The sequence below is a fragment of the Micropterus dolomieu genome, linkage group LG19, assembly GCF_021292245.1.
Source record: "Micropterus dolomieu isolate WLL.071019.BEF.003 ecotype Adirondacks linkage group LG19, ASM2129224v1, whole genome shotgun sequence".
In the NCBI taxonomy this organism is placed as follows: Eukaryota; Metazoa; Chordata; class Actinopteri; order Centrarchiformes; family Centrarchidae; genus Micropterus; species Micropterus dolomieu.
This window is the reverse complement of record NC_060168.1, coordinates 13,333,570-13,347,527: the sequence shown is the minus strand read 5'-3', so window position 1 is coordinate 13,347,527 and position 13,958 is coordinate 13,333,570. Positions and strand designations below refer to the sequence as shown.

Sequence of the window (13,958 nt, the reverse complement as noted above, 5' to 3'; positions counted from 1 at the left end):
CCCCCCCCCCACCCCCTTTTTTTTTACTTTAAAAAAATACAGTGTGAATTTGTCATCCTCCTTGCACGCATCCAAGCTACTATGTCATGTCTATGTTTGTGCTCCAGATCAACTGAGAATGACTCCCCATGGGACAGGTGGACATCCCCCACTCTCTATACTATCAGTACAACTACAGGAGAGGAAGAGGAGGAAGAGGAAGAAGAGGAAAGGTATCTCCACTGTTGTTGGGCTCATTATATGCATAATAAACCACTTTATTTTTCTCAATTGTAGCAGGATGTGATTATAGCACCTTAAAATGCAGTGCCTGTCAACCATTTAATTGAAAGCAAGCTGAAACTTCCTTTCGGCTTAGTCTGAGAATATTCAACTTTTGTTGCTTTTCCACCTGTACTGCCAGACCTATTACAATACAGGAATGTCCTCTATTTTGTAGCCCCGAGGATACGCAGACCCAGATAGTCACAACCGTCACCACTATCAGGTTGGGAAAAACCTTTGAAATTCTTAAAACTCACATCTTCTGATCAAAAACTGGGGAGATTAATAGGAACTGAGAGAATGAGACACATGTAGGTGATGTTTATGATTACAAAGCACGGGAGGAGGGCTCAGAATGAGGCAATGCTGCAGTACAATAGAAAACAGACCACACCTGGTCAATAAACCCAGACCCCTCTGGAGCTGTGATTCACAAAGATCTGCTTCATACACTTATAAAAAACGCAGCATTCTTGTTCACTGGACGCCATCCGGGTTATTGACTGCTACAGCCTACAGTAGAAGTCTAATACAGCTTTCTTTACTTTCCAGGGAGATACACAGTGAGCCAGAGCCCGCTATGGATCGGTAAGTTTATGATCTTGTTCACGTCAGACACAGCATAATGCAAGAATACTTTCTCCAGAGTGTTATTTTCTGCTATTCGGTCTGTTGATTTTCTTACTTTTGTAAAGACACTCTCCTTTAAACCGGAGCTTTTTGTCTTTTATGAATCTGGCACTGTATGGAAATGAAATGTACCTGTTATTCTATGAGTTGAATCCAAGTTTAATTTAATGAAATGTATTTAAAATTAAACGCACACCATTTCATATTTAGTTCATCTGGGCTTGTTTTAGACTTTCACCTGCCAGATCTACTTTTGTCTCTGTGTTAGGAACACAGCCGTCTTGGTTAGGGGGTAAGAAATGTAGTCCAAATCCTGTGCGAAAGCCGCTGTATCCGCTTAATACTGCAATCTGGATCTAACATTACCTGTAGCTCCTGAATGTTGCCTGGCTACAGAGGCTCCTGTCTCAACTCTATTACTGAAGTTAAATGACAAGATCTGCTCTCCCATTGTCTTTCAATTTGCCCTCATTTCCTTCTCTCTAATTATCAGTCTCCAGATGTCAGATTAATGATGTGTATTAGAGACGTCCTTTTGTCAAATCACAGCCCGTTAAACAGCACGCCATTAACAAGCGATGGCAGAAAATGATTATCTCCTGAGTTAAATTTGACAGATGTAGGGTCCTTCTGTATAACCCATCACACTACTGTCATCAGTGAGTGAAAGATGAGACTAACCCTGCTGCACTCTGTCTCTAGTTATGAAACCTATTCCAGGAGCGTGACAGAAGAAGACCAGCATGTCCAAACACCAGAACCTGATACTAAAAAGTGAGGGATTTTACTAGACATTAAAATTAAAGTGACAGCTCATATCTATCTTAACTGTGCAAATTAACTCACTCTTTCCTTCCTCTGCCTCTGCTAAAGAGGGTTTGTGTTTGTGAAAGAGTATGTCAATGCAACAGAGCTGTCCTTGTATAATGCCAGAGAAACAATCAATAGGTAGGACCAATATGTTATTTACACAATCAAATAACAATATTGATTAAAACACACTGCTCTCATGATGACTTACTAACTGCTCTTTTTTCCATAGTGGGTCAGATTATTTGACATCAAGCTCTGCCAGTTACTCTTACAGCAGCCCCTCCACTTACACCAGGTAATAACACGATTCTCTAAACCTGTATTAAATAAGCTGGGAACCTGAGCCCTTTCTCCCCAGACACTTCAGTTGCCTCCATCTCTTGTTCTTTCAATGACTGCATTTCTCTTCAACTCCTTTCAATGTGTACACTTCAACTAACATTTCCAACTCTGCCAGGTCAATTACTTCCACCGGTCAAACACATATGCTTAAACTGTGCTTACAGTTCAGCTGATATCATTCAGTTTGTACACTTCCGCTAATTTCTTTCAGGGCTTCAACTGACACTTCCAGCTCAACACATCACTTACACAAGAGTGACACTTCAACTTCTTTCAGTATTTTAACTATTTCAAAATGTTTTAACTGCAAGTTTTAGGCACATACATATTCTTCAGAAAATTTTGTCTTTTCTAGTTGCTCTTGTTTCCATAATGGGTCGGATTATTTGACATTAAGTTCTGTTAATTACTCTTTCAGCAGCTGCTGGGAATTGTGTTGTCACTCCTGGTGACAACACAATTCCCTAAACCTGTTTTAAACCAGCTATGAGCTTGAGCCCTTTCTCCCCTGCCTTGTTATTCCCACTTCTGACAAAACTAGATATGTGTAAGCAGTAGGGCAGAAATTCCACCAAACCTGCTCATTAGGAGGCTAAGCAGGGACATCAAAGGATTATTTATCATTAAGTTCCCCCTGCGCTGGACAGAAAGGGTAACAGGTTATTTTACCAGACAGAGCTGTGGTTGTATGAGAGCTGCTTGAGTCAGTGGCCAAACTAACCTGTCTCAATCGCTCTGTCTCCCCAGTGGCTCTCTGTCATCCGCCTGTACATACTGTGGAAAGCCAGTAGGCAGTGATGCCAAGATCTCCATCCAGCACCTCAATATCAACTGCCACCCTGCCTGCTTCAAGGTAATTCATCTGTCTGCTCAGATACAGTTCTGCTGAAGATACAGTTTTGTTTTTATTGGACTATAAATTGTTGGGTATATTCACATGTCCTTGAAGGGACTGACCTGGGTAAAATGAGCTTTTGTTCCCCTTAAAAAATAGTTTGACCTTTTGGTAAATATGTCACTTTTTTTGCAAATAGTTGAGGCCCTTTCAGAAAAAACATGATTTGAGCTGCGCTGTCTCGTTCCAAGTTCAACCTAGTGGAACTTTGGGCACGAGATCACGAAGCTGTGCTGTTGTGGCCTGTTGCAAGCCATTGGAAATACTGTGTTTCAGAGCACAGTGGTGATGTTGTTGCGTCTAAAAGAGCCTTTAGATGAGAAGATTGATACAACTCTCAAGCCATCAACTGATTAGCTAAGTGTAAAGACAAGAAACAGGGGTAAAGAGCTAGCCTTGCTCTCTCTATAGTTCAAGAATCCTCCTACTTAAGTAAAAAAGTAAAAACTACCAGAGTATTTCTTGGCCAAGAGGAGTCACTCCTCCACTAAGGAACCAGGCAACCATTGGTGACTCCAGGAAAAACTGCTGTTTTTACAGTGTGTTTTCATACAGATTAAACAAACTAGAGATGGCACATTAATTAGTGAGTTTCAGAGATATTGATAGGTGGATTTTTCTTTCTTAACTTTAGACACAGCTAATTTCTAGAGCCAGTAGCTGTTAAACCATTTCCTGTCTTCATGATAAGCTAACTTGGTGCAGGCTGTAGCTTTATATTTGACAGACAGAAGAGAGAGAGTGGTATCAATCTTCTTATGTAAGTATTGGCAAAATTGCCAATAAGTAGCCTATATTTCCCAAATGATCAAGCTATTCCTTTCATATTTATAGTAAGTAGTAGTACATTAATTGCTTTTTTAAATGAGTCTTCCAAATTATATTTAGCTATTGCATATTGCAAGTCAATGTATCAATGGTTTAACCAGGTAATTGTGTTTTCAAACAGTTTTGTATACTGTGATGAGGATAAAAACACTGCTCTTCACTGTATTTCTCATAATTACATTTTCTAATGACATTCTCCCAATTTTTCAGTGTGACATGTGTAGTAAGCCAATGGGAGACCTTCTCTACAGTATGTTCCTACATGGTGGAAAAGTCCACTGCGAGAGCTGCTACTCCAAAGCCTTGGACTGATTATCGAAGCTCTTCAGCAGCCTCTTATCCTCGTCCCCTTCCCTTCACGTTCATTTGCATATACAGTGAGAACTGGTCTTTCGCAAAGTTTGAACTCCGGAGTGTGTTTAGGGTCATCAAAGAGGCAGTTATAGTGACCAATAACATTGCTTAATGTTGATTCTTACATAAAGTTAAATTTCTAATTTGTCAAATATGTTGTACAAGCTTGTGTTGTTTTTTTCCTGGTGGTGAAAGCTGTATCTGCTTGAAATAGTAAATTATGAAGGATATGTCTGTACAAGAAGGTTTTTATATATATATATATATATATATATATATATATATATAATGTATGAACATGAACAGACTATTACAGGCAAGTGGGGTTTTGGCAAGAATAATTATGCAAAAAAATTACTATGTTAGAAAATGTTTACTTATTTTGCTCTTCTTGATACAAAAGAGTGTTCACATGTGATGTTTTGTTAAGAAAATAAAAAGATTTATATGATCCTGGTATAAATATGTGATACAAAGCTATTGCGCTAATAGCCACAATACTGTCATGGGGTCTCAAGCAGTTACATGTTTTAGAAAACCATTATTCAAAAAGTATTGCACATCAACATGACGTTAGCATCATGTAACAGACAACGGTTAGGACAATATTATAAAGCATCTGCCACGGAAATTCATAAGATAAGCTGTTCCTGAGAACTACTTTGCAAATGCAGTGGAGATTTCCCACAGGGGAGTTACATTTGCCACATTCTCCACTCCTTGGTGAAATAATATTTTCCTTGCATAGTCAGTTACAACAGCTGTGTACATAAATGTGACTTTAGCTAATAACCATCAGCTACCTGCTGAGTAACTGTAAAGAAGCTAATGCAGTTCATTGGCTACTGTCTTGATGGTCTTCACACACAGTTAGGCAGAGCTCCCTTGGCACAGAGGACAAGTCTTTGGCTCTGCCCCAGTCCAATAAAAATCCGCATCCCATGAGAATGTGCCTCTGGAACAACTGCACTGCATGCAGTTAACATTAACAATGCAAAGTGGAAGTATGGGCAATGATGGCACCTCAGTTAAAGTAATAAAGCGACTTAAAAATATTAATATATAGCACACTAAAAAAGGAAACAAGTATCATGTCATCTGAATACAATGTCAAACTCTGAACTACACTGCTCATGAGAGTAAAGGAGGTTTGGCTCAGGTGCAATAATATGAGTAATTTCTGCTTATTTCCCTCATTTGAACAGAAGGGATGCATAATATGGGACACCCCTGTAATCCTGGATGTGCACCACATATTTGTTTCTAGGCCTGTGTCAGTGTTTTCCTCTGGCTCTGCTCACAGCAATGTTTTGGATGTGCTTCCACAGCAGCGAAGGGTCTGACTCGTTATGTCTTATCAGAGATTCCAGCCCCTCTGCTTGGTCCAGGCTCTGCCAGTAATCCTGAGGCCATATTTGCAGCCATCTGCGGACAGATATACAAACAGATTAGACTCATCACAGAGGATATTTTAATTAGACCATTAAAATAGACTGATTTCTCTCCCCTTGGTACATTGTTATTCACATTAAAGTACTGAAAAGTACAAGGATTTCACACCTGGCACAGTGAATCATTTAAGACAAACTCACCCATCATCTGCTGGTAAGTCTTGGACATCTCCGTACCCTGGGCTGGGCAGGGGGCACCCCATGTGAGAGTTATTGGCCATTTTAGGCTGAGGAGGTTGGTTCTTCTCAGGGTCTTTCCTATAGGCTCGTTCTGCTGCCAGCCGTGCATTTTCCTGGTCACACACGTAACATTCAAATCCATTCAGGTAGTTTGGTTTACTCATGTCATTAACCCCCCACTCACGGGTCTCCAGATCCTTCAGCAAATGAGCGTTAGTAATGTGGTTGGGGTTCTTGAACTCTAAATATTTTGCATATTCATCATCATTCTCATCAAGATGTTTGAGGAATTCAGCGAGAGCTTTCGGTGAGGCGAAGTTATCTATGATGATTGCAGAGTGGTCGTTGGGCATCCAGTCTGCCACCACAGAGGAGCCTCGATAGACGGGCACACAGCCCTGATGGAGAGGCCGCCACAGCTTCTCTGTCATGTAATCCGGACACAGGCCGTTCTCCAGTGCCAGGTGAAACTTGTAGCGTGCGACAAAATTCATAAATTTGGGATCTTCGCCGGTAGCTGTGGCCGTGTCCTCCAGATGTTCAGGTAGAGGTTTGTTGTTCAAGCATTTCCCGTAGGAGTCCACCTACAGAGGGAGAAAATAATGTGTGAGAAAGATGGGGGCACACTTAGGGAACATTTGGGAGATTATTAATATGACACTGGCATAAAACTTTTATTTTTCATAAAACCCTGATACATTTCAGCTCCCGATGGGAATTCACAAACATCACACTGAGGGCTTTATTTAAAAAGCATTTACAGAGGTGTTACCGTGTTACTTCACACTGCACGCGTGAAGATGAATAATTTTGACCAACTGACCTGTATGCAAGAGGAAACGTGGAAGACTCTACCCTACAGTACACTACATCTTCATAGTATGTGAGCCAATTGATATTTATTGTAAAGAATGGCTATTGGACGCTCCAAAATTGAGGAGACAAGTGAAAATGGTATTCAACAGCAAGCAGAAACTTGCCCTGATATCTGTGCAGAACAGGAGCTGACGTTTATTTCATACAGCAATGCTACAGCATGTGGATTGTGGAAGTACAATTCCACCTCAGCTCTAATACCGGGGAAATTGCACCTCACTAAGCACACATCTAGTTTATAGGAGCCTTAATAAATCAGGCAGTAAACTGGAAACCGCTAAACTCATATAGCATGCATCTTTGTGAAAGAACATCCCAGTACTGTACCTGAATGTACTTCATGAGCTCCTGGACATATCTGTTTCTGTCTGACGGTACATCGCAGTGGGACTGCATGTAGAGCACAGGAGCCAGGCCTTCCCTCCTCAGCCGGTTCTTCTCCTCCAGGGACACCACCACAGGCATCAGCAAGTAGTCCAGAGAGGGTAGCCACTGCAGGGTCAGGGGATAGTCTGACTCCCTGCGAAACGTGGCAGTGTAGTTGAACAGCCTGATTCCTGGTCCATGGGAGAGGGCATAGTTATTCATGGGTGACTCTTCATGGAACAGTGCCCAGGTTTGGTGGGGAAGACGAGGGAGCGGCGCCTCATATGCCCTGAAGTCTGTTCCATAAAAGATGATGGATGCTGTCCGTTTGTACAGCTGGACCTTGATCAAGATCAAACTCAAGATTACTTGCGGAACAATTGCAGATTATAATTATTATTAATGTGAGCATGCTGCTGTCCCTCTGTCTCAGCCAGGGGGGGTTCAATAAAACGATTTATGAGGTTACATTTCGCTGGTACCTTGCGGCTGCTCGTGACCAGGCAGGAGGACGTGGCACAGTCAATGCGTTCAGTGTCACCAGGAAAATGCGGGAATAGTCCTCCACTCCACCAGAGGAGAATGGGCAGCTCCTTGTTCCTGCGGCGGTCACTGTTGCCAGGTCCTCTGTATGAACTGATGGAGGCAAACTCCATCTCTGATAGCGCACTCTGGGGCTGAAAGGCTCCGCGGTCCACTGCATCCAAGGCCTCCAGGGCAAGCTGATCGTCTGGAAAGGACGCAAAGGAGACCCAGACCCAGCACAGGACTCCAAACAGCCCCAGACACGCACAGGGAACCAGCCTGCCTCTACCTGCCATCTGTAAAGGTTGAAAGGAACAGACACAAACACATTTCAAAGACCTGCATTACTCGAACACAAGCAGGGCACAATTCTAAAGGACAAACCAATTCACTTTCTTATTTGTCTAATCCAGACGTGATTCTTCGGTCTCGTCACGACCTGTTTTGCTGCTCATAACTCAAATAAAAGCGGGATGCAGTTATTTCTCCTTGCAACTAACTTCGCTGAACAAACATTTGCAATTGACTGTAACATTTCAATCATACGTGTCAGTGGTTTCTGAGCATGCACCAGTAGCGAAACATTTACACTATGTCCTACCATCATCACTGCAGCCAACACATGAAGATGCGTTTTCTTGACGCTTCAAAGCTAAAGTATGTAGTTGTCCTCCGCACTACAAGCCTGTTTTCATGAACAGATGCTGTTCGATGACAACCAACAGTGAAGAGGGAATAAACAAAAAGCATCTTCTTCTTTTGATTAGATTGGCAGTTGGCAACCAGCGTTTAGGAGCATTACTGCCACCTACCGGACTTAGCTTAGCTTTCTCCACAACTGTTGCTATTTTCTTCCTCGCTTCCATATAGCCCCTGCACTCAACCAGCACATGTTGAATTGTCTCTAAACTATTACATTTTGCACAGTGTCAAGTTGGGTGTTTACCTATTTTATGAAGTGAGTGGTTAAGCCCTGTGTGCTATCCTTAGACGGGTAATGACTGTCTCTGTCTTCCGGTAAGCACCCAGCTTTATTTCGACCAACATGATTCCGTATACTGTAAAGATGTCTTCCAGTTTCATTTAGTTTTTGCTCTATAATAACTGTTTTACCTACTTTTATTCTACGGTTCTGCTTTTTCTTCTTCTTTGGGTCCAAGCTGCACACGCCAACCTACAGCACCGGAGTGCACATTGCTCTACTAAACGTCTGTGATTCAGTGTGCAGTTTGTAAAAATCCAACGCAAAATTTATTTGGTAGCAAAATATTACAACATAATTTACTAGAGCTTAATGCAATGCCCTTAGAGTGGGTACATAAAACACAAGAATAAAGACATTATAACCAACACTTCATACAAAACCTAAAAAGAACAAAAATCGAAATGAGTCTTAAGCCAGAATAACTTTGAAATGTACTGTCCTACACAAATACATTTACACTACCAGTAGATTCACATCCGCAGAAGTAAATGTAAGAAGCCTCTAAAAATGTCTCCATGTTATTCCTTCATTTGGTTTTCCTTGTTGCATTTCAATAAATAATGCAAACAATATTTTTCTTCAAATGAAAGAATGTTGTTCTCCTATGTAATGGAAAATAATAAAAAACTATTAATATTTTTTATTACAAGGTGCGTAGAAAGGCTTTGTAGTGCTGCTTTCATAAACGAATATTTTAACTGTATGCCTGTGCCGTTACCATGAAAAAGGTACAAGACTACAATTACAAAGTTGCCCTCTGCTTTAAAAATTGGTGTATATATATCATTATATTGGAGCAAAAGATACAATAGTTTCCTCTTAAATGTCGTGAAGTAGAATTATAAAGTAATCAAAAGAAGTACACCTCACAGACACTTTGTTGTCATATGTGGTCTTTAGGACCTCGGTTTGCCTGTGCAGCGTGCACGTGCAGGTCCTCGATGGGGGCGCGCGCACGTCACGACACTCAATCTCATTGAGATGTAACGGAGCAGGGCAGAGCAAGCAATATAAACTATAAGGAACAGGGTGAGTGAAAATTCACGTTTGTTCTTTTTATATTAGATGAATTCAATAATAGATATACCACCCCACTGCAACACGCGTTCTTTTGTTGCTTACAACGGTTTTAAAAATTGTTTTGAGTCGCATGCACAGAGGCTAGTTAGCCGAGGACCAGGATTGAATGTCAACAAGCCATCACTCTAGCCGGCTAGCAGGCTAGTTGGCTGGGAGGCTTGCTAAGCCGCTACACAGTATAACAGTTCATTTGTTTGTTGCAAGTCTGTCACCTGTTTTCGGTTCCTAGTTCAGTTCTGCTCTGAGGCACGTTATGAACGAGTTTCACATCGACGCAGCAGTTCAGTCAGAGTTGTAAGTTAGCTGCCAGCGACAGCTGACAACAAGCTGGTACATGTTTGTGATCTGCGTATGTGAAGTGGTCGTTTTCAGAGTCCGCTCATGACCCTCGCCCCTGTTTTTGTGGGGTAGCGTAACACTCCTACACTTCACCTGTTATATATGTGATAAAAATAATTCTGTGTTGTTGTTTTTTGGGTTGATGTTTATGTCCTGGCATGTATGGCTGTCAAGCATACTTCATGTGTAGGTTATTATGAGTCAGTATAACCGTGTCTTGTAGGAAACAAAAAGGCCGTAGTCAGAAACCTCTCGGCCCTTCACCCCTGTCACCGTGTCCCTGAAACTAGTCAACCATTACACACATTTCATATGGCTGGCGTTCATTGTCAGAAAGGTTCATTTGAGATTGTGTCCAAATGTTGCTAAAACAGCAGTCTTTTCCTCTTGTTATCTACACTGTTTTATCAGTATAGACTGGTTTGGGTATTGAATTTTCACAGAAGTCAATCTATTTTATGTCCTATTTCCCAATAGTATTTTTTGTTTCCCTTTTTATTGTGTAGTAAGTATCTGTTTTTGCGTTTCTTCCTCTTTATAGGTTCAATTGACCCTGGTCTGCCTCCAGGTGTGGAGGCCCGTAAACCAGCGAGGAGGAAACATGATGAGCGGGAAGAGCCTGCTGCTGAAGGTGATCCTGCTGGGGGACGGTGGAGTGGGCAAGTCCTCCCTAATGAACCGCTATGTCACAGACCGCTTTGACTCCCAGTCCTTTCACACCATCGGCGTGGAGTTCCTCAACCGCGACCTGGAGGTGGATGGGCGCCTGGTCACTCTTCAGATCTGGGACACAGCAGGCCAGGAGCGCTTTAAGTCCCTGCGCACGCCTTTCTACCGAGGCGCAGACTGCTGCCTGCTCACATTTGCTGTGAACGACCTGCAGAGCTTCCAGAACCTCGGCTGCTGGAAGAAGGAGTTCATGTTCTACTCGGATGTGAAAGACCCTGAGAGGTTCCCTTTTGTGGTGCTAGGCAATAAGTTAGATATGGAGCAGAGGCAGGTGGGGGAGGACGAAGCACGGGCCTGGTGTGAAGAGAATGGCTGCTGCCCTTACTTTGAGACCAGTGCTAAAGACGACACTAATGTCACAGCTGCATTTGAGGCAGCTGTCAGGGAGGTTCTGGCTGCTGAGGACCAGATTGACCATGCATTACTGGGTAGTACTATCGATCTGCATGGCAACCGCAAAACCTCTCGTGCGTCTTGCTGCTGATTGGTCAGGTGCAAATACACGAAATCCACCTTGTGTAAATCTCTCTGGCTGAAACTTGCCTGGGGGCAGTTTTGCGAGCCAGTCAGATATTGTTTATGGTACACATACTGTAGGTACAAGCTAATGAGCACAGTATTCCCTAAAGATAATGTGGACAAGATACAGCTGCTCTGCGGAGTGCAGTGTCAAGGATTCAGCTCGTATCTAGATTGTTGAATTGAACCTCTAACCAGGTTAAAGGCACACTGTAACAGACACACTGATCCTTTGTACTCTGTCTGCTTTCAGTAGTGTTGCACAAAAACATGTTTACCCAGCTTCAGCTTTGTCTGTCTATGCAGGACTTAGTTTAATTGAAATAATTAATAATTTTAGTTAATACAGTTGACAAGAGAATATACCAATCCTCTCTTGAAGAGCACATTCTACCATTGGTACAGCAACATACAGTCAACAGTCCGTCCATGAGCTGATGTTCTCGGGTTATTAGAGGGACTTTGAGTACAACATCACATTTTCGTATTATTAGATCTTGTTATCAGCAGAAAAATGGAGAACCAGTGTATTTTCTGGACACTGAGAGTATCTGTGAGCGACAGTGTTCCCAAATCTGGCAGATCTTGTGCTTGGGAACTCTCAACATCAGCATGATGACCAATATAATTTGAGGTACGAGGAAGTGAAATGATTGCTGCGCTCAACAGGAAGATGGGTCTTGTTTTTGTTCAGTGGGATGGGAAGTGTGAGCTTTAGTTTTGCAGCTCTGACTGTAAGCATCGGGTACAAGCTGCTGTGGTGCTCTTATTCATTTGACTATTATATCTATTACCACTGCACTGCCGGAGGTGTCAGTTACACAAGTTGGGCATTATTGGATCATTTTTATTTCCCGTGATTTATGTACATGGGTCTGCTTATGAAGTAAGGATTAGTGTTTCCCAAAGTTCAAAAATAATACTGCTTTTGCTGCTGTTGTTGATAAACTGGTGTTTATTTTTCTGTGAAGCACATTTTCTTCCTCTGACATTTATTTATTTATTTTTTTTTTACAGACGGGTGATATTTACATTAGGCTTCAGTGTTTGATCAAGGGCTGATTGTAGTAGGAGGTTTTAATTATTATAATTAACAATCTTTTTTTTCTTATAATTATGGCATGTTTGTAATCCTGTGTCTGCCTTGTTGATGGCGTGGCAGGCCTCAACATTCCAGTCCTTTTCGCTTTGCTTATTCTGAAGGTCTCCTGCGCTTTATCGATATATTACATGCGTCTTGTGCCGTCAGTCTGGTCATTCGAGGTCTCAGTGCAATGTGAAGCAGCCTGAGCACAAGGATAAGGCCGTTACCACTAATGTGTGTACATCACCTCTCCTGTCCATTCATTCAGTATTCTGACAATTTACGATGTTTACTTTTTTTCAGCTGGACGGTACTGTACTTTTATTTTCAACATTTTTGCATACGAGCTTACTCACGCTTGTTGTTTGTCTGTATGGGTCAAGAAGAGGTCAGATTTTATAATGCTTCAAACTGAGTTTAACTTCAGTATTTTTAATTGCTGCTGGAATAGTATATTATATGTAGGCTACTCAAACAACCATACCTTTTTGCATAAATAAGACAAAATGTTTTCATCTTCTGAATGCACAAAGTCACTATTATTCTCCTTATAGTCCATGTTCTCATACCTTTTTCCTGTTGGAGGTAGTGTGTATTCTCTCAGCGTGAGATCACATTATTTGCCTTTCGAGTCAAAGATTGCATCATATTTCAGTGTGCGTGCAGGCTAATGGTGAACGTTACAGGAGCTTCACTGTGAAAGTGAACCAAATCCAATCAGGTAGTCATATTTACTTATTGCACAGTTATTTGGTTTAATGTTGGCTTATTATAATGATCTTGTTCATATGATTACTGTTAAAGTTTTGATAAGGTGTGTTGAATACTGGTACTCACAGCTTATGAGAGAAACTTTATGAACTGTGAACTGAGTAGGGCATTTTAACAAAATCAAGCTGGTAGCCTACGTTAATTGAAAGCAAAACTGGGGGCTTTTAGCTTATTTTTCTTATTCCTTCCTGTAACATTGTTTATGTCCTTTTCAGATAATCTAGCCTATCACAGTGTTTACCTGAAATCTAATTTACCTGAGAGTCAGTGGGTACTTTTAAACTGTTGTGCTCATGTTGCTGTCTTATATCACTGCATCGCAGTTTGTCAATATTTTTAATGTTGCTGTAATTTATGAATGTAAAATCTAATTTCTTTTGGCTGTCCATATTAATGGCTTATGTAAAGGGCATTCATTTTATAACAACGTACAAAATGACACTTAACGTCTGTTTCAGCCTCAGCACTCAACCCCTGAGTGTGATTTAAGCTGGTTGAAAAAATAGACTGCTCATCTTGATGATGTGTTGATCTATTGAACAATTCCCCTTACGCCTCTTTTTTGCACTACGGAGGAGAAGACTGGTTGTGCCAACATGCTGGCAAAGTGGCGCATACTCGCCATTGCTTGGCTTCAAATAAAAGATGCAACATACCAAATGGAGACACTAACTTGTCTGTGGTTTTTGTGCTCATGCCTTGAAAATTCATTGAAGTATGTGGCTTTAAAAAAATGACAAAAGCTCTTACAACTATTATTAAAACTAAAATAGGTCACTCTAATGAGTATACTTCAGCTCTCAACCATTATGCAGTAAAATCAAGAAAAGAACCCTAATATTTGCAGTATTAAGATCATGAGTAAAACACAGGTCTTGAATTTTTAGCCCAAAATGGACCTTATTTGAATTTCATCACACAACACCT

General features: G+C 41.4%; 3 protein-coding genes across 7 annotated transcripts; 2 read left to right on the top strand and 1 right to left on the bottom strand.

Annotated features, from left to right (window-relative positions):
• Nucleotides 1-113: 113 nt before the first annotated feature.
• Nucleotides 114-4,554, top strand: znf185 (zinc finger protein 185 with LIM domain). Its single transcript, XM_046031213.1, has 8 exons — nucleotides 114-212; nucleotides 440-487; nucleotides 817-852; nucleotides 1,597-1,668; nucleotides 1,768-1,842; nucleotides 1,937-2,002; nucleotides 2,797-2,902; nucleotides 3,983-4,554. The coding sequence occupies exons 3-8, from the start codon at nucleotides 845-847 to the stop codon at nucleotides 4,082-4,084; spliced, it is 429 nt and encodes a 142-aa protein (XP_045887169.1). The 5' UTR covers nucleotides 114-212; nucleotides 440-487; nucleotides 817-844; the 3' UTR covers nucleotides 4,085-4,554.
• Nucleotides 4,481-9,820, bottom strand: fut11 (fucosyltransferase 11 (alpha (1,3) fucosyltransferase)). Of its 3 annotated transcripts, none has more exons than XM_046031205.1 (5): nucleotides 9,802-9,820; nucleotides 7,482-7,820; nucleotides 6,961-7,341; nucleotides 5,719-6,341; nucleotides 4,481-5,551 (listed from the first exon to the last, which is right to left on the bottom strand). In XM_046031205.1, the coding sequence occupies exons 2-5, from the start codon at nucleotides 7,818-7,820 to the stop codon at nucleotides 5,401-5,403; spliced, it is 1,494 nt and encodes a 497-aa protein (XP_045887161.1). In that variant the 5' UTR covers nucleotides 9,802-9,820; the 3' UTR covers nucleotides 4,481-5,400. The 3 variants fall into 3 exon arrangements, with proteins under 3 accessions (XP_045887161.1, XP_045887163.1, XP_045887160.1); XM_046031207.1 differs by lacking the exon at nucleotides 9,802-9,820 and adding an exon at nucleotides 8,471-8,489; XM_046031204.1 differs by lacking the exon at nucleotides 9,802-9,820 and adding an exon at nucleotides 8,126-8,265.
• On the top strand, nucleotides 9,447-13,695 carry rab9b (RAB9B, member RAS oncogene family). Of its 3 annotated transcripts, none has more exons than XM_046031210.1 (2): nucleotides 9,447-9,538; nucleotides 10,470-13,695. In XM_046031210.1, the coding sequence occupies exon 2, from the start codon at nucleotides 10,530-10,532 to the stop codon at nucleotides 11,139-11,141; it is 612 nt and encodes a 203-aa protein (XP_045887166.1). In that variant the 5' UTR covers nucleotides 9,447-9,538; nucleotides 10,470-10,529; the 3' UTR covers nucleotides 11,142-13,695. The 3 variants fall into 3 exon arrangements, with proteins under 3 accessions (XP_045887166.1, XP_045887167.1, XP_045887168.1); XM_046031211.1 differs by lacking the exon at nucleotides 9,447-9,538 and adding an exon at nucleotides 9,735-9,883; XM_046031212.1 differs by lacking the exon at nucleotides 9,447-9,538 and adding an exon at nucleotides 9,914-9,996.
• The last annotated feature ends 263 nt before the right edge of the window (nucleotides 13,696-13,958 follow it).

Coding starts and splice junctions, on each gene's coding strand:
- znf185 (XM_046031213.1), top strand. Junction 1,669..1,767: donor CCAGAACCTGATACTAAAAA/GTGAGGGATTTT, acceptor CCTCTGCTAAAG/AGGGTTTGTGTTTGTGAAAG. Junction 2,903..3,982: donor GCCACCCTGCCTGCTTCAAG/GTAATTCATCTG, acceptor CCAATTTTTCAG/TGTGACATGTGTAGTAAGCC.
- fut11 (XM_046031204.1), bottom strand. Junction 7,342..7,481: donor TGGTCACGAGCAGCCGCAAG/GTACCAGCGAAA, acceptor ATCTTGATCAAG/GTCCAGCTGTACAAACGGAC. Junction 5,552..5,718: donor GACTTACCAGCAGATGATGG/GTGAGTTTGTCT, acceptor ATCTGTCCGCAG/ATGGCTGCAAATATGGCCTC.
- rab9b (XM_046031210.1), top strand. CDS start 10,530: ATGATGAGCGGGAAGAGCCTGCTGCTGAAGGTGATCCTGCTGGGGGAC.